We start from the raw sequence: 27,572 nt of genomic DNA on the forward strand, positions 1-27,572 counted from the left end.
CATTATCTAATCATAACATATTCTTTTAATTTATTCTGTCTAATAATGAATGTGTTTTCGAACAATATGAATAAACAGTTTCTTAAAAATAAAATGGGTAATTACGGTAATCTAAAAATAGCTTTAAGGTTAGTCACGTGACAGGTAAAAAAACATAAGAGGAACCATACCTCGTTACGATTAAACGTCAAGCGGGAATACAAGTAGGTGCACTTGTGCTGCTGTAAAATAGTCAAAGCTATGGGTCGCTGGGGAAATGCCCGGCTTGTCCGACGTGACAGTCCAACTTTTGAGGATGTTGAGCTCCGTTCAAACCGAAGATTGATCGAACAGGTAAACCATAAAATTACAATAATGTAAAAATGTTCACCCAAGGTATTAGTTTTAGTGTTTTTAAAGCACCAGAGCATTTATTCAGCAGGGTTTGTATTCACAAATATCCCTCCAAATATGTAGTATAACACTTCAATTAACTTAATTATATTTAGAAGCACTTATTTATTGACATATTTCACTTGCCACAATTTTTTAGCAAGAGTTATTTCCCTTGACACAATCTTGGAACAAATCTAGCAGTTAGTTATCATCATAGCTGGATTTTCATGTGTCACAATTTTCAAGCAATAGTTATTTCCTTTGACACAATCTTGGAAAAGACCTAGACGTTAGTTATGATCATAACTGGATAACAAATAAAAATAAGTTTTTTACTTGATTTATTTAATATAGGCATTTACTCCTCAGTTCTACCTTATTTATAGATGTAAAAGTGATACATGAGGGTAGAAATGACGTTTAACATCAGGCTTCAAACGGTAATTTCAGCTACTGCCATTGTCAAATTGGTTAAAATCTCATCATGTTTCGTCAGAGTTCTTAAAATATTTTCATCAACTTGATTCGTGAAGATCAGTAGATTTTTTTTATCGTCTAATAAAGTGTTTTGTCATCATGCACCAAAAAATACTGAAACGTTTTGACAGTTATATGCCAAGAAGGTACCCCCATTACAACCCTCATGCATTTATGGTTCAACAATGGTCAGATGCAAAATAAATGCAGAAAAAAAAATGTTTGAAGTCAACTGACAGCTCAATGCTTGTATTCAATGCTTGTATTCATTCTTTGTGCAGGAGGCAAAATTTGTTTTGGTTTTATTTTGTGTATTATTTATCTTGTGTTGCTTCTTGCTGATATCAAAAGATTATAAAAAATAACTTTCATTTATATCAGTTGGACTGAAATTTATGCACATGATTTTGATGCATTTCAGTTTTCCTAATGAATTAAGCCTGTAATAAAGAATTCTTCAAAACAAAAACTTGTAAATGTTCTTTTGTTAATATAATTGTTAGTTTTATAATCAATAAAAGACCAATAGCAAATAAATATGTCATATAACTAAAGTTTTCAATGTAAGAAGTTACACAATTTGTCACTGAAACTTTATTTAAAGAGTGCATTTGTCATTTGAAAATATTAAAAATCTATTCAAGTTTGTCCATCATCAGAAAAAAAAGTCAATTATGTGCGCCATTATGACGTCATTTAACATATAGAGTCTGAGAGGATCGCCTCATCCCTGCACTACTTACGTTCATCAAGCGTCTTAGTGATCGTAACTGTACAGGATAAAGTAGAAGTAATGTTTGTTCTGTAGGTACTTACATGTAATGCTGACTGTCATTTATGAGAATTTAATTTGCTGAATTATTGGTGCAATATAGCTGCAGCATCATAGTTTTTGATGACACCCTTAAATGCATGCATGATGTTCAATTAAACCAGAGATTTTGACAGAAATGCATCCAACTTGAAAGTTGTCTATTGAAATACAATTCAGCATCAAATATTTTAAAAGTAAAACCACAAATAACTGAACTCTGAGGAAAAACTCAAATGGAAAGTCTCAATTGTATGGCATAATCAAAATGGTTTTGCTTAGATACTGGTTTGACCTATGACATATGGTTTAGTTGGTGTTTGTTAACTTCTACAAAAATGTGTATAACAGTTTATCATCTTATAACTTTTTGTTAAAGATCTGATTCTACACCTACAACAATCTTTCATTGAATACATTAATAGAAAAGGAGTGTTTCTTATTAACATAAAATGCATGAATGACTAAAACTGGATTTGTAGGAATCTAGTAGTAAATTGATTCTATTGGAAAGGTTAATATTTGTTATGTTGAGAAATTTTTCGTAGATATTTGTAAATTAAGGAAGAAATTGTCAATGAGACAATTTTTTTTAATTTAATTATGTGATCAGTTGTATTGCCCTTTTGTGAGTCATCAGGAACACATATATTGTTAGATATACTGTTCCCAGGAGTCATACATTTTTTCATACAGGAAATATTTGGACAAAAAGTATCAATCAAAAAATGAAAGAAAACTTTTCAAGGGCTGATTTTGTGTGTCAGAAAGTTCATTCATATTTACATCCCATATATATATATGATGTCCATGTTTTGTGGAGTGAGGAACTTGTAAATCAGTGGACAATAAGTTCTAGAGTTATTTCCCTTATCATAGACATTGAAATTTTGTATAACAAAAGTAAATTTAAAGGATGCATAATTTATGGATTAAAATGCATTTCAATTATATAACAAAAAGTGTTTAATCTCATTAGTTAAAAATAAGTATCAATAAGGTGTATGCCTCAGAATTCATGGTTCACTGAGGCTGAACATGGACACAGTGCAAGAAGGAAAGAGTTGATATCAAAATCTATTCTTGTTGAATTTACATTTTTTTAGTCTAGGAGAAAAGGCTTTAAAATCATATTTTCACCATCTATTTTTAATGTTTTATATATATATTTTTTTAACAGTTCAACTGATTTATTTAAGTTTGATATGGTTCTGAACAGCATTGTTTAAAGTGAGTGTTATAAACATAATATAGTCAAACTGTTAATAAGGATTAATGCATTAAAATTCATTAATTTCATATGGGGTTCTGTTGGGATTGTAATTTATATGAATATAAAGTTCTTTCACATTTTGTTTATATATTCTGATATAAAGAATAAAAATAAACAATATTTTCTTTCATAACTAAAAGAAATACTGTATAAATGAAATTTATTGATATTTAATCATAAAAACAATCCACCCATTGAGATTCCATATCAGTTTAATCAAGGGTCCCCTTTATTTTCACCTCTGTGTATTACACCTAGGAAACAAGTAGTTTTTTACCTGGACATATTTTTTATTTTGTATAATTAAAAATTGATGGACTACTGGCCACAATGACAACTATTTCACCATGTAAGTAAAAGTAATGGTCAGTTTTATCCCTCTTTTGTGGCATTTTATGTTGTTCTTAAAATTGGCTAGAAGGAGTAAGCATCGTAAATATTATTACTGATATATACTTCAAATTCTTTTTGATCCTTTGTTAATAGTGTAAAAATATTTTTATAATTGATTTGACATTGTTTTTACAACATGACCCAGATTGACATATTTATAACATATAGTTTACATGCCTTTAAGCTATTTTTTTTACAAATTTATTGGTAGGGGAAATCTTAAGGCATATTAATTATTTGTCCTGAAGAAGAGTTAAAATAATTTGCATCCATTGTTTGACATCATATAGAAACATATAAAGCATATCAGAGACATATATATTAGTATGTATCTGGCTATATATCTTAACATCCAAATAGCCATGTCCTATAAGAATATAAGATAAACACTAGTAGATTTTTAAAAAACAAACTCTTATTTTGCTAGTGGGTCTCTTTTGCTCTTCTTAATTGCAATCTTTTTATAATTCCCTTGATACAGTTCATTTAATTTAAACCCATATTTATACATGAATTGTTGGAAAATGCCATATTACTACGTTAATTTCCTAAGCAAAATTGCAAGCTAAACATGTTACAGCATTTTGAGGCTACATGTATTTGAAGTCCCTTTTTGGGAAGAAAAACAATGGATACACATTCAAAACCAAATTAGATTATTACGAACAAAACCTGTTTTTCTAGTTTGTTCAGAATTGTTTTTAACAGAAAAAAAACTTTATACATATGTAAATGTATATAAATTAAAATGCTTACTTATTTTAGTCAAAATAACTGTTTTAAAAAAAGTTCCATATCTGTACGAGGGTCAAATATTTCACATGTTTCCAAGTTATATTTTGTGGGTAAATTTCCCCCTTAATTGTAGCTATAATATTCTAATGTCAAATGTATTAAACAACGTAAATCATCTGGATCAAACAACAATAAAAAAAACTCTTGAAAAAAAACCTGATATTTTTCTTATGATAAATTTTTTGGTTTAATTTTCAATTTAGGATGTATTTTGTCAAATTTTTTGTCAGATACTTGGGCTTCTGAGATCAATATTATAAAGGGTAAAATACTTTGCTTCACAACACCCATTGTTTCCTACTTTGGTTTCTAAACTTATTAAAGTTGAAATTGAGCATTCCAATGTCCACACTGTCAAATGATTAATTACTTAAACATATATATGTTCATGTTTTTACAGATGAAACTAAAAAGAAATCAAACTTAGGAATACTAAAGCCATTAGAATGGAATGCTACTGGGTTTACATATTTATTGGTAATACAGTGTGACAGTTTGAACATTTTGTGCCATTGCATGCTGTGTTCATCATATGTTGATATCTGTGTTGGGTTTCTGGTCAAATCATTGAGAAAAAACACAAACAAATAACACAGAGGAAAGAAATTGTTCCTTGTTCGTAGAAACGTTTAAAAAAAAAAGATAAACTTTTGTGTTCTTGTCACAATAATACCTTATTTTACATGATATTTGATACTAGAGTCTAGACGTGATCAATATTGAGAATGTCAAAACTGAAAATGAAAGGACCATGAATTCAACACTGATATCAACATTAAATTAAACCTAAATATTTCCCCTTGCCTAAAGAATGTTAAAATACAAATCAATTTATTTTTTATACAGCCAAATATGATTTTGAGAAAACTGATACAGTTGGTTTCTTGGAGAGGGTGAGAATATGATTTAATTCATGTACATTGTAGTATTATCAAAGAGCTTACAATTAATTTGAATGTTTTGGATAAAGGTTCACCACACATAATCATATTATAGACTTTGTACAGTTGACACGAAAAAATTCTAATGAAAGGAAATGGTTAAAATTATGAAACAGTAAATATTTATTTGATGATTTTTTTGGGTATATTTTTCAAAATAATTCATGTAATTAAAAATTTTAGTTAAAGAGACATAACCCAACCTGAATAGACCCTTAAAATGAAATTATGATCCTGTTTGGTGAACCATATAGGCTGAAGTAACAAATCTTCTTTTCTTCTACTTTTATCAATTTCTTTGGCTGATATCTCAAGTTTTATAATCACAGGTGTAGTCATTGTTCATGAAAGATCTCCTCTAGTTCAGCCAATCTTAGTGATTATGTCCCACAATGCAATTGTCTTTACAATCACTTTAGATTTTAACTGGAAGCTGATTGGTGTTATAGATATACAAATGTATCTAGATTTTAACATGTAGATATGTCTGCTAGACTATCACTTGTTTGTATTATAGTCAATGCCTTGGACATCTATATCATTGGTTGTTTGTTCAATGTCCAGTGGCAAATATTTCATGCATTTTGTGTGAAGTTTTCATCTGACTTAAATGCAGGTTTACATTTTCATGATTCTATCCCCTATATAAATCAATACTTTTCCTTATTAAGTGACCTTTTGATTAAAAATACATGTCTAAATATTTTGTAAATTTGATTCATCAATTGAACTGTTGTAAGATGTCTACTAGATGTGTCACATCTTATAATTACCTTGACATAATCTATATGATTCAATCATTGTATTGTTCTTATTAAGTTATGTTATTAGGTCAATTCTTTGGTTTCTAGGTATTAATAAGTATACTAATATATGTAAACTGATAATAAGTGGCTATAATATTACCTAACCAAAGTTTTACATTTAATTTTTATTTGGTCTCTTACATGCTGACAGTGGCGGATCCAGAACTTTTCTTAGGGTTGGGACTGGGCCCGCTGACTGGCCTTAAGGGGGGCTCCAGTCATGCTTCAGGGATTTTCTATATAGTCAACCAAATTTTTCCCACCTAAGGGGGGGGGGGGCAGGCCCCCTGGATCCGCCTATGGTAGGTACAACATCTTTGCATGTTCACATTTATTTTGTTTAGAAGTATAATGTACAAGGATTTGGATTACAGCATATATATTATTATAATATCCATGTTCATTATCATCATGTTCTCTTACATACAATGTGTTTACATTCACTGTTTTCATACACTATTAGTGCTTGCATCTGTATGATAATTTACTGTTTTGAGGGGAGGGTTCTAGAATTGAACTAAAATTTATAGACTGTGCTTCTGGTCATGACTTGAAGCCATTATTTATAACATTGACTTGATAATTCATATGGGACTTGACAACACAATTGTTCATATGGACTACCAACCCATTAACTATCTTCTCAACTTATAAACTTTGATATATATAGATAGCTTTAATATTAATGCTGTAGTTGGTTGCTGTCTGTCATATTTTTTTCATTTCATCCTTCTTTTTTTGGTTTCAATTGTTTCCCTTTTTGTCATGTAAAGGCAGTTAAACATGTAGCTGACTTAATTAAATGTATGAGTTTGCTTATTGTTGAAGGCAGTACAGTGTCAAATATTTGCTAAAATGCAAGTCATTGGGACTCGTGTGGATAATTGTCTCATTGGCAGTTTTACCAAATCTCATAATTTTTATTTCTATATATAGTCCGTATACATAATATTGAGAATGTTAAATTGATGAAAAGAATTCTCAGTATTTGATCAAAAGAAGAACGCCTACCAATGTACTCAAATAAAAAAATGTTTTCAAGGACTTTTAAATGTTTAGTGTGTCAACAGTGTGTTTCCTTATGTATTAATCCATGTCTGTGTTCTGAATACTAACTGAATTAAACTGCTTTAACACTCATGAGTGTTACACTGCTTGTAGTGTGGTATTTGCACTGAATTGACATGTTTTTATATAGCTTAGCTTAATAGCTAGGATGTCCATATATTAAACTTAAAACATACTTGTACTTTCATTTCTCAGAATGTATAGTTAACAATAGACTGATGAGGTTTTTTTGATTTACAAAATGTATACACAAGTCTGCCTTTACATAAATTAGATGTTGAAGATCAATACAATAATGTTTTGTCATTTTTTTACCTGTCTTCAAATGGAATCGGTAAAACTTCCAGGTAGTCCAGTGTGCCCACTTCCAAGCCAAACATATATTTATTTGTTCACCATAAAATTAAATTGCAATAACCTGAGTCTACAGTATTTGCAAAATTGACCTACCAATGTACTCTTTTACTTTCAATAGACTATGATTTAAAATTCAATATTATTGGATTTTTTTTTATTAAAATTCAATGCTAAATATGTGAATTTTTTTAAATTCAATATGTGTGAAATTTAATTGTACACAAAAGTACCCACCAATCAGAATATTTCTTCAATGTTCATTAACAACTGGAGTAATACTACTGACAAGTCGTGAGATGACAATGCATCTTTTCATTCTGATCAAGGATTTGAATAATGAATATTCCTTGATCTGATTAGATGACATTAATCTTACATAACAATAAGAATTTGCAAGTGAAGAATTTAAAATGTGTATCTCTCAATCAGTGTTTAGAATTACATAATTATTTTTAACAGTATTATCAGGTCTACCACGAATTGGTCATGCTTCAGTACCCACCCATTGTTCTCTCTGTGTATTTAATCCTGTGTGTTTTAAATCTTTATTTGTTCGTTTAAACTTTCGGAGACCACAGGTTTTATTTGCCGGTCAATACAATTACATGTATGCTTGTTTGACCACTTTGCAACATTAGGCTGCATGTAGGACTACTGTTAATTGTAGAATTTCTTTTGTATGACCACATTTGATCGGCTGCCGTGACAATTTAAGCATACAGTGGAATTCGCTCATTTTGATTTTTTCTATGAAAAAAGGTAGGATTTTTTTTGCCACTTGAATGAATTTGTTTGAAGAATTGTTAATAAAATCTACATCTATTAAATGTTAAGTGCTAGAAAAATTACAATAAAAAAGCATTTAAATATATTCAGGGTGTAAAATCATCATGGGCACTCAAGATTTTTATTTTACCTGAGTGTGGTCACTTATTTTAACAATACAAACATTTAAATTTTGACCTAAAAAGATATTGTTTACTGTTGAATAATAATATAAGTCTACAATATCAGTCGGCTCATTGATTAATTGGAATATATTATTTTTAATTTGATTAAGAGGTTCATGTTTATCAATAATTTATCGTTCACGGAAGACTTAATATAGGTGAAAATATATAGAACTTAACATAAGAGAAATAATGTCAAAATAGTGAATTCCACTTTAAGCTTGAATTGATTTCCAATACCTTCATTTTTGGTGTCAGAAGATAGAACACAGCATTGTAGAAGATTGTCAGAATAGATTTATTTTGTAATTCTTATATGGAGTCTGGATATCTTTGTGCAAGATTTGAAAAGTAGAATTTTTCGTATTTAGTAGCTTTATATCAAAACTATGGAATATCGCCAATCTAGATCTGAAATATATCTCCAACCAGAAATAGGTAATTACCGCCAGCCTCGTTCAGAAATGCGTGTTTCTGGTCGGTCTTACAGACAACCTAAGCAAAGAACAGTGCAGTATGTTACAAGGGAACAACCCAGATATATTGTTAGACAAAATGAGGAATTATCACCACAATATGTGGTCAGAGAGAGGAGTAGGTCACCATATACGATAAGTAATGGTCAATCTCCGCAATATGTGGTCAGGGAAAGGAGTAGATCTCCATATATGATAAACAATGGTCAATCGCCTCAATATGTGGTACGAGAAAGGAGTAGATCTCCATATATGATAAGTAATGGTCAAACTCCTCAATATGTGGTCAGGGAAAGGAGTAGATCTCCATATATGATAAGTAACGGTCAATCTCCGCAATATGTGGTCAGAGAAAGGAGTAGGTCACCATACATGATTACTAATGGGGACTCCATTTCACCTCGCTATATAACAGAAAATCCATATGCTGTGAAAGATAGAAATATTCTTCTGTCAAATGGAAATACACGTTATGTAAGCAGATATCAACCTAGGCCCCTTACAGAAATGGAGTTAGATATGTACAAGGTATACTATATTTTTTGTTCCTTAATACATTGAACACGATTGTCATTATGTATTCATTAATGCAATGATATCCCTAGTTTCAGTGCGTAAGGCTCAGTGTTCATGCTATATTAGTTAAAGCTCTAGTTTTAATACGACCGCAAAATTTGAAAATATTTGCTCCATAAGTATTATTGGTATGACATTGGCGTTGTCGTCGTCCGAAGAATATGGTTTGCCCACTATAACTTAAGTATAAGTAAATAGAAATCTATGTAATTAAAACACAAGGTTTATGACTATAAAAGGAAGGTTGGGATTGATATTGGGAGTTTTGGTCCCAACAGTTTAGGAATTAGGGGCCAAAAGGGGCCCAAATAAGCATTTTTCTTGGTTTTTGCACAATAACTTAAGTAGAATTTTAAAAGAAAGCTATGCAATTTTAACATAAGGTTTATGACCACAAAGTTTTGGAGTTTTGGTCCTAACAGTTTAGGAATTAGGGGCCAAAAGGGTTTCAAAATTAAACTTGATTTCATCAAAAAATGAATTAATGGAGTTCTTTGATATGCCCAAACTTACCGTGTATTCAGATTCTTAATTTTTGGTCCTGTTTTCAAATTAGTCTACATTAAGGTCCAAAGGGTCCAAAATTAAACTTAGTTTGATTTTAAAAAAAAATAAATTCTTGGGGTTTTATGATATGCTGAACCTAACTATGTATTTAGATTTTTGATATTGGACCAAAAAAAGGTAAATGTCCAAATTTTTTTTTTTAAAGTTTTTAAGTTTCAGTTCTTAGACCACATTCATTCTATGTCAGAAACCTATGTTGTGTCAACTATTTAGTCAAAATCAAAATTCAGAGCTGTATCAAGCTTAAATGTTGTGTCCATACTTGCCCCAACTGTTCAGAGTTCAACCTCTGTGGTCGTATAAAGCTGCACCCTGCAGAGCATCTGGTTTTGTTTGAAATATTCAGATATTGTTTCTACCACTCTTAAAATTAAATGTACAGAACAAAAGTATAAGTAAAAGAGCCTGTAGAAATTTTCTTGTGAGTTCATCTTAACTTCCTCACGATGTTTATGATTTTTTAGCGCAAAATCGTTTAAAAAAATTGTCTCCTGAGTATTGGATCATCCTTGCACTCTATATACAGTTTTCTGAAATAACTATCCAGCATTTACAAAGTATTTTAAGTATTTAAGGTAAAGAAATATTTCATAGAGGACTTTATTTTCACATATGTGTTAATTTGACCTTCTTACAAACTTCTGAATTCTTTGTGTAATGAAATCTTTGTATTATGGATCTTATTGTATCTTTAGAGAGATTGGTACTGAACATTAAATTAATTTTGATTCTAAAATAAGACATAACGATTAAAGATTTATCAAACTTTCCTTGAGGTAATTTCTACCTAGGGTTAACATAAAGGATTATATATGTAATTTAATACAGTCTAGAAACTGTCTTATTGAACCTTGAAGATATTTTTATCACAATATAAATTCTTTATCTGTTAAAAAAACGCCCAACTTTACCAAGTTGAATGATTGAATACTGTTTGCCTAACATCCAGTGGCAAATATTTCGTGCAAATTCAGAAGTAGAAATGATGGACAAATTAATGCAGGAGATGAATAAACCCCTTTATTTTACAAAAGTGGTGTACGGGTTCTTCAAAATAGGTTAACCAGGTTGAAAAGAGCTTTGAATGGCTTCATTTGAAGGTTTTTGTATAGTTGTCTCAAAGGCATTCATACTGCATATCCTTACTTAATATTAGAATGTAGATGGCTTAAAAAAGTGGATGCTGGAAAGGGAAAGAAATTCTGCCTTGCAAAATGCTACTGAAAGGCCTCTCAAAGAGTTATTATAATTGAAACATGGCTATCACCATGATCAAGCATTGGTTTATATGTAACTATTCTAAATCGATATGACTGCATATTTATAATATCCTGCAATGAAACAAATGCCCTATATGGGTTTAACTACCAAATGGAAATCTGGGCGAACATGCTTCTTTACCCTTTCAACTGTCAGGGTTAACAGGAAGGATTTCTATAAAAAAAAATCTGTTAGATCATTATAAGGACAAATATATTTCTTTGAAAATCAAATTCATACTTTCTGAACTGATAAGAATATGTTGTCAAAAAGAAAATTTTCAGTTTGAGAATTTTATTTCTTAAAAAGCATCTTAAGGGGGAAAATTATGACTATATAATTGAAAATGAGAATTTAAATATTAATGATAATGGCATATATATATCAGTGACGTTTAGATATTGTACTTGAGATGCACGATTACTGTTGTTATAGAAATGTAAAATGAAGATTGTTTTGTGTGAGTCTGACAGGATTTTCCTGATATTGTCAAATATTTTATTTCATGATTAATACTTTCTTATATGTAAATAATTTATTACAGATCAAGTGACATTGAAAAGAAAAATGCTTACTAAAGGACTTTCAGTGCATCCTTTACATCAATTCTAAGAGAGTCAATTTTAATCAGGAACACAAGTCATTTATATTTTGATAAGATGCATATTATTTTCTACTTAAAATTAGAACATTATGAATTGTTAAAATCTTTGCAAAATCTGGAATTTTCAACCCTTGACCTTTAACCCATTCATGAGAAAATTAAAAAGTACAAATACAAGATGACTTGGCAGAAAAAAAAGAACACATAATCAGCTTTTTAAAACCTATACTTGGCATAGAACCTTGCTGGGTGGGTGTATTGGACTTTAAATTTATATGCCTGATGTCATGCAAATTTTCATCATAATTAGACAAGCATTTTGTCATGTTAGTGGGATGTTGGAATCTGTATACCTTGATCAAATATGAATGATATTGTATGTAGTAATGCTAATTTGTTTTCCTATAAGACAGTAAGACTTCAAAGCTGAGGAGAGATATGTAAAACTTATGTTGTAAACTTGCAACAACTAGTAGAACCCAAAGGGTAGAAATAGCAATTGTTGAAGGCATATGTTTGATAGACTGGTTTCCTGTTATTTTAATATTGAGTCCTTGTTCTGATAAAGGTCATAAAATACCTCCAATGTTAAAGAGTTATCTCTTATTTTACCTGTTTATTATTTATATATCTCAAATTCATTATTTATGAGTGATTATCCATTTCCTTATGTTCTAATGGAGTACCTTAAATGTTAAAGAGTTATCTCCCATTTCCTCAGTTCTAATAGAGCAATTCGACTGTTTTTTTATTAGAGTACTTTCAATGTATTTAAAGTTATCTCCCATCTGACCTGTTCTATAAGAGTGTCTTTAATTTCAAGGAGTTATCTCCCATTAAATATAAAAAGTGGGTTTAATTTTTCATTTTATTGTTGAAAATGTATAGTTAAATAACGCTTAAATGAATTAAGATGCTTTCTAAGAGTTTAACATAATTGAATTAGTTATAACTAAGAAGTATATCTTTTATTTAAGAAATAATTCCTTCATGTCATGCTCTATGCTCATTTTAACATGGGTAGGCATTATATTTGTCGATATTTTACACTGAGCGTTTATTTTAACATGGGTAGGCATTATATTTTCAGATATTTTACACTAAGCGTTAGAGAGGTGTAAAATGTTGTCAAATATAATGCCTAACCATGTTAAAATGAGCAAAGAGCATGACATGAAGGAATTATTTCGATTCTAATATGACAAATACAATATATTTATAGATTGAAGCGTACGAAAATACCGTCAGAATGTTTGGCTGTTCTCGTGTCCTCCCCTAGGAGTTTGTATATTACATTTCATATTTGATAAGTTTAAAAACAACGAGCAGGGCAAATATATGTTGTTTGATAAAAATATATAATAAAAGTTTATGTTAGCTGCTGAAATGTAAATATTTAAAAGGATAACGATGGAAATAACGTTAATATAAACAGTAAGTCCGTGCGCATGTGTCAAACATATTTTTTGTGCTCATTAGAACACGGCTTTGTTAACAAAGCGTAGTAAGGACGTCATATTAGAATAAAATTATTTATCTGTACTTGATATATATTTGCTGATCAACAAATCTGAATACAGCATTATACTATTTAAGTAGCATTTAATGTAGCTTTAATGTGTTCAAGGTCTGAAAACTTTGAAACAACTATAAAGTCAATAATAAATCAGGTTCATCTTATAACTATAACTCTGCATAAATTATTGAAGTTTCTTTTTGTTGTGTTGATATTATAAATCATGACCCCCATACAACTTAATCAAGTCTGAAATGTATGTCTGTTCTATATTTTTTTTAATAATAATTATATTTTTTTCTTCTTTTTCATTTTCATGACAACAGAGATACAAGCCAATATTTGATCGGGTGAGTACCTCATTTTTGCAGAATTCTTATGTGGTAGATACTTAGGTACTATTCTTCTAATTATAAATGAGGCTGAAATTGACCAGAAATTAACAGATACCATGTGATTATTTGTTGACATTATTCAGTGATTAGCAAGATGATTAGTTTCCAAATTGTACCATCAATTGTACTATATTTTTAAAGTTGTCAATCTATCTATTATATTGTGAAAACTTGCTTTTTTCTCATCGTGTGAACAAATTCTTAATATAAAATTCTTTACAATTTGTACGTTTATCAGAATATAGAATCAAACTATTGAAAAGTTTCACACTGCATTTAGTCTGCCAACTGTCATGTGACATTCAATTGATTCAAGGTTAATCTCTTAAAGATATTGTTGACATAAGATTTTTTATGATTTAGAAAGCTTTCTCTTTTTTTTTTGGTATTTTTATTTGTATTTATTGATAATTATGGAATTCACTCAACCATTGTGTCAACAACACACATTTCCTTAAGATAACGTAGTATAAAATCACTGAAGAGAAAAAAAATAAAACCATTAAAATAGAGTGAAACCTGTTTAAATTGAACTGCTTCCTCAGACAATATTTATGGTTTTGATTAGATATTTAATGGTAATAAGTATAAGTTTAAATCACAAAAATGTACAAAATAATGGCGTTAATGGAAGAGGTCAATTTCAACAGGTTTTGCTGTATTATGAAATACCAAGCTAACTGTGATAACTACAATAAGATCATGTTTAAAAGTTCATGTAAAGGTTTGCTTATTTTTGGTGTCAAATTAGTTAAAATGGGAAACAAATACCTTAGACCCATGATCGATGGTGCAATAACAAGGTCATGAAGAACATTATAATCAGCATCTCAGTCATGAAAATAATTATAATATTTCAGAATCAAATTAATAAAAACTCTTTGATTCAGGGTTTTAAAAAAAATACCCTTTGCCTAAACATTGAGTCAGCTGAACATGACTTTTCCCCCTGCCTGTTTTAAATCTTTTGCTTATGTTGCTGAAGATATTTAGGTCTATCACCAGAAGTTCATAATCAAGGGGAAGACATTCATACTACTAAAGGAAGAGACCACCAATTTTTTTTTAAAATAATCCAATTCAAACCGGACTGTGTCATATATGCTTTCAGGCATGTTTAGTCACCACGAAATTTAAAAACTTTTGTCTCAACACTTGCTAAATTGAACCACGATTTTGCAGGCATCTTCTTAGTTGTTAAGAATTAGGAATGTTATTAGGTTATTTCTCTAATTTGGATGCTGTATCATTGACATATTCCTTTTCTAAGTACTGTACAGAACAACTGCTGTTTCTTGACAAGTTTTTTTTTTATTGTAGCATGAACCTGATGGCGTACCTCTCAATCTCCTGAAAGAAGAGTTAAAAGATGAAGGGATCACAGATCATATCCCAGAGGCCAGGCTACATCGTATCCTTGACAGAGCCGATCGGGATGGAGACGAAAGAATTGATTTTGTGGAATTCATGAAAATGGCAAGTACATGTATATTTACCGAGTTATAATAAAGTTGAATGGTAAAAGGGTTGTCCTTTTTATACTAGTATATCATAAAACAGTAATGTTAAAAGATTTAACAATCCAACTGCTTTTAATTAAGAAAAAAATGTATTTTGTTCGTTTAAGTGATTAAATACTCATAAAAGACTAAGGTGGTCAGGATGGCAGTAAGTAGGCTAAAGCATTCAATATTTTAAAAGTGAAGAAAGTATTCAGAGATGTCAGTTACGATTGTATGCAGACTTAAAAATCCATGAATTAAAATACTGGATTTGATGTTCTGAGCACAAGTTTTGGTCTTTAAGCTGCAGAGGTAAGTTTAAAGATTAAAGAGCCCTATGGGGGGTCAAAATTTATACACTAAATTTCTGGCAAAGTTTCTACCAGTCTAAAGAAAACCAAGAAAACAATACTTTCATACCCTTAGTCACCTTTGGAGTATCAGCTTAAAGTTACTGGTAATTATGACTAAGATTATATGGTATATATTCTGTTTGAATATCATTTATATATATCATTTTTATGCTAATTTAGAAGTTGCATATAATCTTAAGAATTTAAAAGAATGTCATGCATGTTAACACTACAAAATATTTTCATTTTGGGTTGAAAAAAAATGAGGAAAAGAATCAGATAAATAATGTGTTATTGTTCTATTTATAGATGACAACAGATGTAACAAAGGAAGAGAGATCAGCATTTCAGAGTGTTATAGGTGCTGCTGTCGCTGATATTTTACCCAAGAGTATGAGGGAAGATTTTCTTGCCAATTACACCTGTAGACCACCACCTATATTTATGATATTTATAAGTTTAGTTGAGGTAATTATCTGCTAGTCAATGAAAAATGTACCTGGTGGGCAATTTTAAACTCCATTCAGTCAGTGGTTAGAATTAAATTAGACCACATGTGGATTTAGTTTTCTGATGTCCTTAACATGATTGTATTTCAGGTGCTTTTATTAGTAGCGAATACTTTATGACAGTAATTGGTAGATTTTTTGACAACAGTCTCATCAATTATGGTTGAATTTGATCATAGGTCTTTTAAAATGAAGGAAAAACATATATGAGAACTCTTTTTGTTTGATCTTAATTTTCTCAATTTCACAACTGCTTCATTTTTAGAGTTGAGCATATATATTCCTTAAAACTCAACAAAATAAATTGAAAGTTGTTTTTATGCCCACCTACCATAGTATAGGGGCATATGTTAACTGGTCTGTGCATCTGTTCATTCATTCGTCTGTCCATTCGTATATTCTTCTGGCCTGCCTAGGTTAAAGTTTTTGGTCAAGGTAGTTTTTGATGAAGTTGAAGTCCTATCAACTTGAAACGTAATACACATGTTCTCTATGATATGATCTTTCTAATTTTAAAGCCAAATTAGTGTTTTTACCCCAATTTCAAGCTCCATTGAACATAGAAAAGGATAGTGTGAGTGGAGCATCCGTGTACTGGGGACACATTCTTATTGTTATCAAATGTTGATTTTAGTAAATTAAATTACCAGGAAAAAATAATATTTAGTATAAATCTTGAAAGTTTTAAGGTAAAACGAAACAAATTACTATGCAGATTAAAAAAGAAATCACAAAATATCATCCCACTCATACTCAAAAACATCTATTACAACAAAAGTCCCTTTAAATTTAGAAATTATAAGCTTGTACCTTGAAGTTTTAAATAAGCATTAATTCTGAAAAAAAAGATTAATAAAAGTAAACTGCATTAAAAACATACATGTACCTGAATATAAATCATAAAAATCACAAAATATCTACCCACTCAAATATCTCATAAAATTAAGGCCTCTTTAACTCAATAAAAAATATAGGATTCCTCGTAATTGAACAGAAATGGGTTGTAATTGCCAATGGTAGGAAGTCCTCGATATTCTGTACCTGAAACTGTCGTAGTTATCATGCAGTCAATATCCCTAAACATTGATACTGGTACATTGACTGATTGTGCTACTTGCTCTTTGTTGGAAGTAAGCCAACATTTGTGGATACAGTAAAGGATAGTAGTACCAAAGCCAGTAGTATTTAACACCAACAATCAAGAAGACTGGCATTACAAAGGCAAAAATTAGATAAAAGTTCCACATCATTACAAAAGTTGTCAGATATCGGTTTACTTAGTTGAAAGCAATTTACATCTGAGTAAAAGGCCTCAGAGAAGATCAATTGTATAGCAAGCAGTCACTGTAGTTCACTAAACACTACACTGAAAGTCAAAGATTGAGCAAGATAATGCCCATTCCAAGATAGGGGTGAAATCAAACATACATATAGGCAACAGTTCACTAAACACTACACTGAAAGTCAAAGATTGAGCAAGACAATGCCCATTCAAAGATAGGGGTGAAATCAAACATACAGGCAGCATTTCACTAAACACTACACTGAAAGTCAAAGATTGAGCAAGACAATGCCCATTCCAAGATAGGGGTGAAATCAAACATACAGGCAACATGTCACTAAACACTACACTGAAAGTCAAAGATTGAGCAAGATAATGCCCATTCCAAGATAGGGGTGAAATCAAACATACATATAGGCAACAGTTCACTAAACACTACACTGAAAGTCAAAGATTGAGCAAGACAATGCCCATTCAAAGATAGGGGTGAAATCAAACATACAGGCAACATTTCACTAAACACTACACTGAAAGTCAAAGATTGAGCAAGACAATGCCCATTCCAAGATAGGGGTGAAATCAAACATACATATAGGCAACAGTTCACTAAACACTACACTGTTAGTCAAAGATTGAGCAAGACAATGCCCATTCCAAGATAGCGGTGAAATCAAACATACATATAGTCAACAGTTCACTTAACACTACACTGAAAGTCAAAGATTGAGGAAGACAATGCCCATTCCAAGATAGGGGTAAAATCAAACATACATATAGTCAACAGTTCACTAAACACTACACTGAAAGTCAAAGATTGAGCAAGACAATGCCCATTCCAAGATAGGGGTGAAATCAAACATACATATAGTCAACAGTTCACTAAATACTACACTGAAAGTCAAAGATTGAGCAAGACAATGCCCATTCCAAGATAGGGGTGAAATCAGATGCAGTTGTTTCTGTATTTATAATATCTGGCACACTCTAAATCACCTTACTACTCAAGGTGGGGTATACTGGTTTATGTTAACCATTGAGTTATCAAATTGATATTTAACAGTCATCACACATTTATTTGCTTAATTTGAAGTCCATTACATTACTATTTTTATATTTCAGATCATTATATTTGCTGTGTATGCTGCTGAGCTATCGGACACCACAACACCAGTAACAGCTACCTCAGGGGTACCACTGTACAGTCCGTTACTATATAAACCAAAGAGACGTTATGAGGCTTGGAGATATATCACTTATATGTTTATACATCAAGGGTATGTTATTGTTATTTATATTCTTATCTCTCTGTTCCCTATAGAGGTAGTATAAAGATAGGAAAGAAGTGATCTGATTATTTAATTCCCTATAGAGGTAGTATAAAGATAGGAAAGAAGGGATCTGATTATTAAATAAATCATTACAAAATCAGTACATGCACTTGATTTAACAAAAACCAAAGAATACAGTTTTTATGGCATCTTTACTAATATCAAAATTGGTAAAATTTGATAGAGCCGAATTTCTAGATTATATAGATCAAATTCAACATTCCAGAAATTCAGGTCTATAAAATTTACGAATTTGATATTTTATACCTCCTCCGGAGTCAACATATTTCAGAAATTCTGGGAAACCATTTGAAAATAAAGTAATATTTGCTCACCTGGAATGGAATCATATCTTAATTTATCATTTCTTTTGGATATTTCTGGAAATATTTTGCATCAATAGCACAAAAAAGATAAGACTTTGTAACTACTGTGGATTCATTATTATTCGTGGGATACCAATTTTCGTGGCTTTCGTGGGTACTGGTGAACCACGAAATGAGATGTTTAACGAATAACAAATTTTCTATAGGCTTGTATGTAGACTTCAGCAAAACCACGAAATTAGATATCCACAAACTTTCAAGTTTTCCATAATCCACGAAAATTGGTACCCACGAAAAATAAATGAATCCACAGTATGCAAACATTTCTAGCTGGTAATGAGAAATCTTGCAAAAGTTGAGTCTCAAGGTTCCCTCCAAAACTCTCTCTCAAAGTCCAGACATAAAAAATAGCTTCTGTGTTATGGTAGCGAGTGGATTCTATCTGTTATCCAATACTATGATATATGAGTGGTAATCATGTCAGATGTAAGAAGTAGTTGAACAGAAAATGTTGACCCTTATGCAAATTATGTGTGCTGAAAACAATGATCATTTACAGATTATCAACAAAATAAGGATATTTTTCTTTGTGAATAAATAACTTAAATTATCTTTGGCAAAACATTTATTAGAAATTTTGGGTCCTCAATGCTCTTCAACTTCTTTATTTAGCCTTTTTATCTATTTTTTAATTCAGCGTTATTGATGAGTCTTTTATAGAAGACGTACAAAATAAACAAAGTTGAAATTATATAAAAATGGCTGAATTAATTCATTTACCATCACCACATCACCATGTAGATGACATAGCATCTATGAATGCTTTAATATAGATTTATTGCTGATATTTGAAAGTATGTTATTGTTTATTTCAGATACATGCACATCATATTTAACCTGATATTCCAGCTGTTATTAGGTTTACCATTAGAACTGGTACATAAATGGTGGAGAGTTCTGTTAATCTATATATTAGGAGTTATAGCCGGTAGGTGATTTAAAGATATTATACAACAATAATTTATCTCATAAATCAATTGAGAAAATACTAATCAAGCCAACACCAATACAAAATGAGGGAATTCAAAGAACTCAAAAAGGAGCAATATTAGGTGTGTCAATTAAGAAAATACTAAAAAAGGCAACATTAATAAAAACGAGGGAACTGAATGAAGTCATAAAGGAGTAATTCCAGGTGTATTGACAGATAAGACATCTCCTGTTATTAATGCATCACCAATCATACAATCCATTTTCTGGAAATGAAAACAATTAGCAAAATCATACTTGAAATGTATAAATGCTATTTTAGGATCGCTTGCCCATTTTGTAACATGTTACACTTTAAATGATTTCATGTTATTTCAGGATCACTTGCTTATTCTGTAACATTTTACCTGTTTAATGTTAACATGTTTTATCTCTTGCACGTTAAAGCCACCCTTGTAGATATTGAAAAAGAGCAGGCTAATGCCGCTACAAGGCAGCATTCGCACCCGCAAAGTGGAAAGGGATTTATATAAGTTGCAAAACTTGTTTCCCTATCCACTATAAATAAATATGTTTAAACTAAACATGTTCTTTCAGCATCACTTGCCATTCTGTGACAATTTACTTGTTTAATGTTAACATATTATTTTTATATCACTTGCCCATTCTGTAACATTTTACTTGTTTAATGTTAACATGTTATTTGAGGACCACTTGCCCATTCTGTAACATTTTACTTGTTTAATGTTAACATGTTATTTGAGGATCACTTGCCCATTCTGTAACATTTTACTTGTTTAATGTTAACATGTTATTTGAGGATCACTTGCCCATTCTGTAACATTTTACTTGTTTAATGTTAACATGTTATTTTAGGCTCACTTGCCCTTCTGTAACATTTTACTTGTTTGATGTTAAATGTAATTTGAGGATCACTTGCCTATTCTATATTTTAAGTTTAAATGTTATTTCAGGCTCACTTGCCCATTCTATATTTAAAGTTTAAATGTTATTTCAGGCTCACTTGCCCATTCTTTATTTAAAGTTTAAATGTTATTTCAGGCTCACTTGCCCATTCTATATTTAAAGTTTAAATGTTATTTCAGGCTCACTTGCCCATTCTATATTTTAAGTTTAAATGTTATTTCAGGCTCACTTGCCCATTCTATATTTAAAGTTTAAATGTTATTTCAGGCTCACTTGCCCATTCTGTAACAGATGTAGATGTTGCTCTAGCAGGAGCCAGTGGTGGATGTTACGCTCTTATTGGTGCTCATATAGCGTCTGTTATAGTTGTAAGTAAAGATTAGATATAAAGCATAAAAATACCTAGTAAATTGCTCCATGTTTTGGTTCTTTGAAAATTGTGGAGCCTATCACTTAAGTGAAGGTTATGTGATGAGCAAGAAATATGAATATAAGGAGAAGAATTTGACCGCAACTCAATTGCTTTAGTTAGAATTCCCTTACTTATTTATAATGCACTAAAAACTGAGGGATACAGTGATTATCGATATAAAAATTCCAACAAACAACAAAACCAAAAGCTAAGGAACAACATTTTATTGCTGTTCACAATCTGACTTTCATATTCTGGCCATCAACATAGATCATATATTTACACTTCACTGAAAGTTAAACAAGGAAACTCTTTTTACACATAATGACTTGTATGGAGAGTTGTCTCTTAGACACACATACCACATCTTCATATTTCTATTGGAGCACACTGATGTAGGGTATATTCATCAGTGAATTGAATTAAAAAAAGCAATACCACATCTTTTTATATTTATAATGAAATCAAATATTAAATTTGAATTGTATGATTATTCTTCAGAATTGGAAAGAAATGAATTACCAGTGTACTGAAGGATCATTACTGAGGTTTCTGTGCAGTGCACCTATAAGACTAACAGTGCTTCTTGTTCTGTGTAAGTAACTAAAAAGTATACCTGTATTACTGACTGATGACTCAGTGCAGTAATTTTATATCAATGCCTTAAGCATCTTCACAACCTTCTGTTCTGCCAAATCTTGAATATATGTGAACAGATATATATTGAAACTTATGAGAACAAAAAACATGACAGCACAAAAAAATTGTAGCGTGAAAAGATATAGAATAAGCTTTCTTTTTTTTATCAATAAAAAAATTGAGAATGAAATAAGGGAATGAGTTATAGAGACAACAACCCAACCAAAGAGCAGAAAACAACTTATATACCACAGAGAAAACTGAAAAAGAGAATAGAAAGAGTGCAAAAGATTTTGATATATTTTTTATAGAAATAAAGTTCATGTTGGTATTTCTCCAATATTTACCACTTTATATAATACAATAAAATGATTATTTTCCCTAAATGTTTCAGCTGTAGGAGATACAGGACTTGCTATCTACAGAAGATACTTTGAAGAAGAAGTAACAAAAGTTGGTATATCTGCTCACATAGGAGGGATGATTGCAGGTATGACAGCCTAATACATAATTGCTTTAAATGCAGTCATTACATTAATGGCATTTTTCTAATTCTTTAGATATTTGAAAATTAAAGACAGTCGTTTTTTGCAAAAAACATTTTATTTAGCCAACAATATACATATTTTCTAAATAAATATTACTGAAATCTTCATCCAAAAATATGCATCATGAACTTTATGAACAACATTTCCCACAAACAACAAAACTATACCATTTCATCATGTTGATGGCATTATATAGAGTTGTCCAATCATTTATGAATAAAGAACAATTTAGTGAAACAAAAATAAGCTATGACACCTTTTAAATTGTTTGATTCTGTAGTAAAAAATGTAAGACAATAAAAATATGTCAATTGTATAAAGAAACAGGACAACATTGCTATCAGAAATAAATTGTTATGGTTACAAAAAGAAAACACCAGAAACTAGCTATATCTTGTTCACAGAAAAGAATAGAAGCAATCTAAAGTCCTCTAAAAAAAGAATCAGTAATAACTTAAATTATGGTTCTGGTATAATATGCAAGCTCCAGCTTCATTCATGATCCATTGACCCCAAAAAGTATTGCAAATACCATTTAAAAAATCAATTGACAAGTCAATAGGGAGAAAAGGCAAAAAACATTGGGATAAATGGAGTAATTCTGCTGTCATTCATGATTTAAGGTGATACCAACTACCTTGTCTTTGGCTCGTTTAATTTTCATAAAATTTTGACAAAATGTTTAATTTGACATTTTGTCAAAAATATAAAGATTTCAAAAAATTTGAACCAACCACTTTATCAGATAAATTTCATTGGTTATATAGCAGTTTGACAAACACTAATTTTGATCATTGAGAAGCTTAATATTTCCTTAACAATACAACATGATTAAAACATTTAGCTGATTTTACAGAGTTATCTCCCTGTAGTGTTAGGTACCACGTAATGTATTTTTTTCACTAAAAATTTTGCAAATGTGTAAAGAGTTTATTTCTTTTTCAGGTTTACTACTTGGAATACCCATCTTGAAGAATGTAAACATCTTAACTTGGGAGAAAACCCTTGGTTACGTTACTCTTTCAATATACCTGTGCTTTGTTGGGTTTTCTATGATTTTCAATGGTGTTTATGAAGGCTACCCAGAAACAGATTGGTCAAAATGCTGTCCATCGTAAACTTTGTCACACTGAATCAGAAGAATACTGCATAATGAATTAGTTTTAAGGTTTTAAATAATTTGAAAGAGTTTACCTGGTTATGTTACATACAAGTTTGGGGATGCACCTCATGGTTTGGCTTAGAATTCAAAGTGCAATTAAAAGATTAAAAGATCTGAAATCTTTTTTTTTAGTTTATTTTTTAATTCAACATATATGTATGAACAGATATTAAAATGACAATTAGATGCATGCATTTATTCCTTATCACTGTGTTACTAATTTAAGTTGGTCTTTTTATGATTAAAAATATGAAATTTGTTTTAAAACTAAAACACAGAAAGAAAATAGAGAGTTAAATAGAAAGTAGAATACAGAAAATAAGTTCTATGTCATTTTGGTCTCTTGTGGAGATTTGTCTCATTAGCAATCATACCACATCCCCTTATTTTTATATAATTGAATTTTTCGAGAGAAAAAAAAGAGAATTAATGTTAAGTTTGATATTTGAACATTTTTAACAATATTTCTTCATTGTCAATGTCAGGTGAAGATATACAGTATATTTTTTGTCTTCCAAGTTGTACAAATTAATCATATGAATTCAGTTTAATTAATTACTTGGCTGTTTAATTTAAAATCTAGCTAATTTAAGAATTAGTTAAAACCTGTATAAAGTAAATATGAATAACAAAAAAAGTTATTATTGAGTTTTTTATCTGGACAGAATTTTTTTTTTTTTCAATCTGTGTGAAATAAACAAAACCATTGTTAGGAGTAGGCAAAAGGTGTTTTTTTTTAACTAGTTTTTTATGTCATATATAACTATGTTTATCTTAATTGTCTATTTATTTGTACAATCAATACTTTCTATTTATGTAATGTGCCATTATTCAGTAAAAAGGGTTGTGAATATATATATATATATATATTTAAAATTATATGCCAAAAGAATTATAAGGAAAATATTATTTCAGATACACCGTTATTGTTCAGTAAAAATTAAGTGCCTTTTGACACATATTTGTGGAAATGATTAATTAAAAAATATACATCAGTGTCTATTTTGGAATGTTCAGATTGAAGATGTCGAATTTCTTAAATTCTTACAGAAATAACCTGTTTTCCAACTATTGGCATTATGAGCAGATTTTGTTATCTTAATTCTCCAAATCTGGCTTTAGAGCAACCTCAAGTTTTTCAAATGGAAATGTTACCATTAATGTTATTTTTAGTTGATATTTGCAGTTAACTATCTTGCCTCCTGAAATTAGAAATGTTAAGTTAGTTCATTCGCATATTACGAACAAAAAAAAATTGTAAATAGAGTCATCATGAAAAAACTTATATCCTTTTAACAGTTATGAGTTCTTTTATCAAATTCAGGACAACAAAGATATTGTGCCTTCTTTAATTTGTGTGAGTTCCAGTAGGGAAATGTTCTTAGGCTACAAGGTCATGTTTAAAAAATTACCTCTGGTCTCATTTTAGCAAATTTGAACGATAAACATGCATGGGAGGTTGAGGTCCTTTTAAATGAGATTTAGTCCTAAAATCACTGGTCTACCTCAATTGAAACTCTTCATTTTGAAACAAAAAGATCTAATGCAATAATTTGATTCATCAGAAATAAATATGTATAATTTGTATAAAATATTTTAAGGATATTTAAATGAAACAAAAACGCTGGGATCTCTGACCTGTTGTCCTAGAATGACTTGCTCAAAACATTTATTGGAATCTAGTTGTTGGTCATGTGTAGATAGGTCAAAAATGGCAGTTCAACAGATGTTTGAACAAAAGTTAAAAATGGCAAACGAAAATTGCTCTTTTAGGCACGTCTCTTGATTTGTTAAATTTGAAAGTTTTTACTATATTTATATAGGTTGGTTATTGCTTTTTTACAATTTTACTTTATATTTCTTTTCCTTATTTATTGATCTTGAAATATAAAACTATTTCAAATTAAAAAAAAAAGGTTTACATTCTTATTTTCTAATATACAGTGTACAAGTATAACATCAACATTCCAAAAAATATTTATTTATTGTGAGGAAGTAATTATTTTATTTAGATTTTTCAACATAAATATTTTTATTGAATAATTTATATTGGGTGCACTCTGCACAACTAAGACAGTTAATTATAAAAAGTATTGCTATTATATTTTAAATTTAAATTGAATTTTATAATGAATATACATAGTTGTTATTAGAAATGCTTGTGTGTTCTCCAATTATATATGCCATAGCAGGTTTAATAGGAGAAATTAGGTAGATGCTTTGGTATCCAGGCATTGTTTTAGAAAAAAGTGGTAGAATTTGTATTTTTTTTAGATACTTAGTTGAATTTTATATTTAAATCATTGATGATAACGAATATAAGTCATTAATTTTTCTTAGTCCTCAAATATGCCAGGTTGCAATACATAGAAATGGTTTTGGCACTATTATAATTCTTATTGATTCTTTTTAATTTTTGATTGGTATACATTTGTAACTCAATTTATTTACCTCATGTATTTTACATTTTATACAAAACCCATGAAATTGGACAAGAAATGTCAAATTTATTTAGAAAAAAAGACATCATGGCAGCGAACAAATTTTAATCCCTTCATGGAATTTTACTTCTTAACAAGTTGTTGTCTAAGTTGCTTTTTGGTAGGGACAATTCAAATTGAATGTGATTGGTGGTGGTTGTTTTAGAAGATAACCAACCAGAAATTATGGAAAATGTAATTTAAAAATAAATGCATAATATAATTAAACTAAATCTGCTTTCTTTCTTTCCTTTTTTTTTAGCCGTTGATTTCAACGTGTTTTTAACAGATTATGTGATATAAAAAACATAACATTCCTTTTACATATATGATTATTTATTGAAGTTTTCACTTTCATGTTATCGAACAAAAATATATTTTAATCATTATAATGCTAATTCATTTGTTTTCTGTGAATGGAATTTTTTATTAATGCTAATGGCTTCTGTAAAATCCTCTCTAAGTGGACCTTACATGAGTTATTCCTGTCTTTTTAAATACTTTTTTAATACTCTACTTTTACTCAAACTGTACTGAATGACTATTATCAATGGACAAAAATTGAGACTGAAAATATTTCTTGACACTCTTGTTGTTGAGTGGTGAAGTATACAAAACAAAACCTGTGAAAAAATAGAACAATGCACAGGAAATGCATTATATGTATTAAAACTTGTTAGAACATGTGGACAAATTTATTAATTTATATTTAGATATTCACAGGCATTCTTTAATGAATAAAGTCTTGTACAAAAATGTACTGTATTCCTTTGGGTCACATTGTTTGTAAACATAGTCTTTAGAGAAGTTGATGTATCAAAAATAAAGACGACTTCCATCAAGCTGTAGGGTCAGATATCTAATTGTTTTAAGATTGTCACTCAACTTCTTTGTTAAATTTGTCTTTGATTTTACTGTTATATAAATAAAATTATTTTATATATATATATTATATACATATGTACTTGTTTTATAGCTCAGCCTTTCATATGTGTTATAGTTGTATGTTATATGTCAATAAGACAGCTTCTAAACAAAGCACAAGCCACAAAAGATCATCACACTTTACTGCATCAAAAGCGAACCTCAAATGACAATATCTTAAATTCTTATATCCTCCAAAAGTATTGCACAAAATATTTGAATTGACCTTATTCAAATATTATGGTCAGTTTTAACTCTACCAATGAAAAACCTTTAACCTAATATATACTTTCAACACATGTATAGTTATAAACAAATACACATGGTAATGTTTACATACCAGTGTACATAACTTTAATAAATACATTTATGTTCTAATGCATCACTTCAAGCAAACATAAAATACAGTCCATTTTCCCAGTTATGTATGGAATAAGCCTATGTATGTATTTGTTTTACTACCAATTTAGATGTTCAAGTTTCATTAATTTATTAGATTGTTGAGCAACAGAAGATGGGTACTATTATAAAGGATTAGTAGAACTAAGTA

General features: G+C 29.9%; 1 protein-coding gene across 6 annotated transcripts; it reads left to right on the forward strand.

Annotated features, from left to right (window-relative positions):
• Positions 1–118: 118 nt before the first annotated feature.
• On the forward strand, positions 119–27,052 carry LOC134707947 (rhomboid-related protein 2-like). 6 transcript variants are annotated; one of them, XM_063568121.1, is made up of 11 exons: positions 3,186–3,285; positions 4,525–4,601; positions 13,572–13,595; positions 14,961–15,116; positions 15,805–15,963; positions 18,406–18,560; positions 19,816–19,928; positions 21,125–21,225; positions 21,771–21,864; positions 22,303–22,398; positions 23,402–27,052. In XM_063568121.1, exons 1-11 carry the CDS (start codon positions 3,267–3,269, stop codon positions 23,572–23,574), a joined length of 1,167 nt encoding a protein of 388 aa, XP_063424191.1. In that variant the 5' UTR covers positions 3,186–3,266; the 3' UTR covers positions 23,575–27,052. The 6 variants fall into 6 exon arrangements, with proteins under 6 accessions (XP_063424192.1, XP_063424194.1, XP_063424191.1 ...); XM_063568123.1 differs by lacking the exon at positions 4,525–4,601 and adding an exon at positions 4,971–5,017 and having other exon boundaries at positions 3,252–3,285; XM_063568120.1 differs by lacking the exons at positions 3,186–3,285; positions 4,525–4,601 and adding exons at positions 7,840–8,055; positions 8,505–9,250.
• The last annotated feature ends 520 nt before the right edge of the window (positions 27,053–27,572 follow it).

This window comes from Mytilus trossulus, chromosome 2 (assembly GCF_036588685.1).
Source record: "Mytilus trossulus isolate FHL-02 chromosome 2, PNRI_Mtr1.1.1.hap1, whole genome shotgun sequence".
Lineage (NCBI taxonomy): Eukaryota > Metazoa > Mollusca > Bivalvia > Mytilida > Mytilidae > Mytilus > Mytilus trossulus.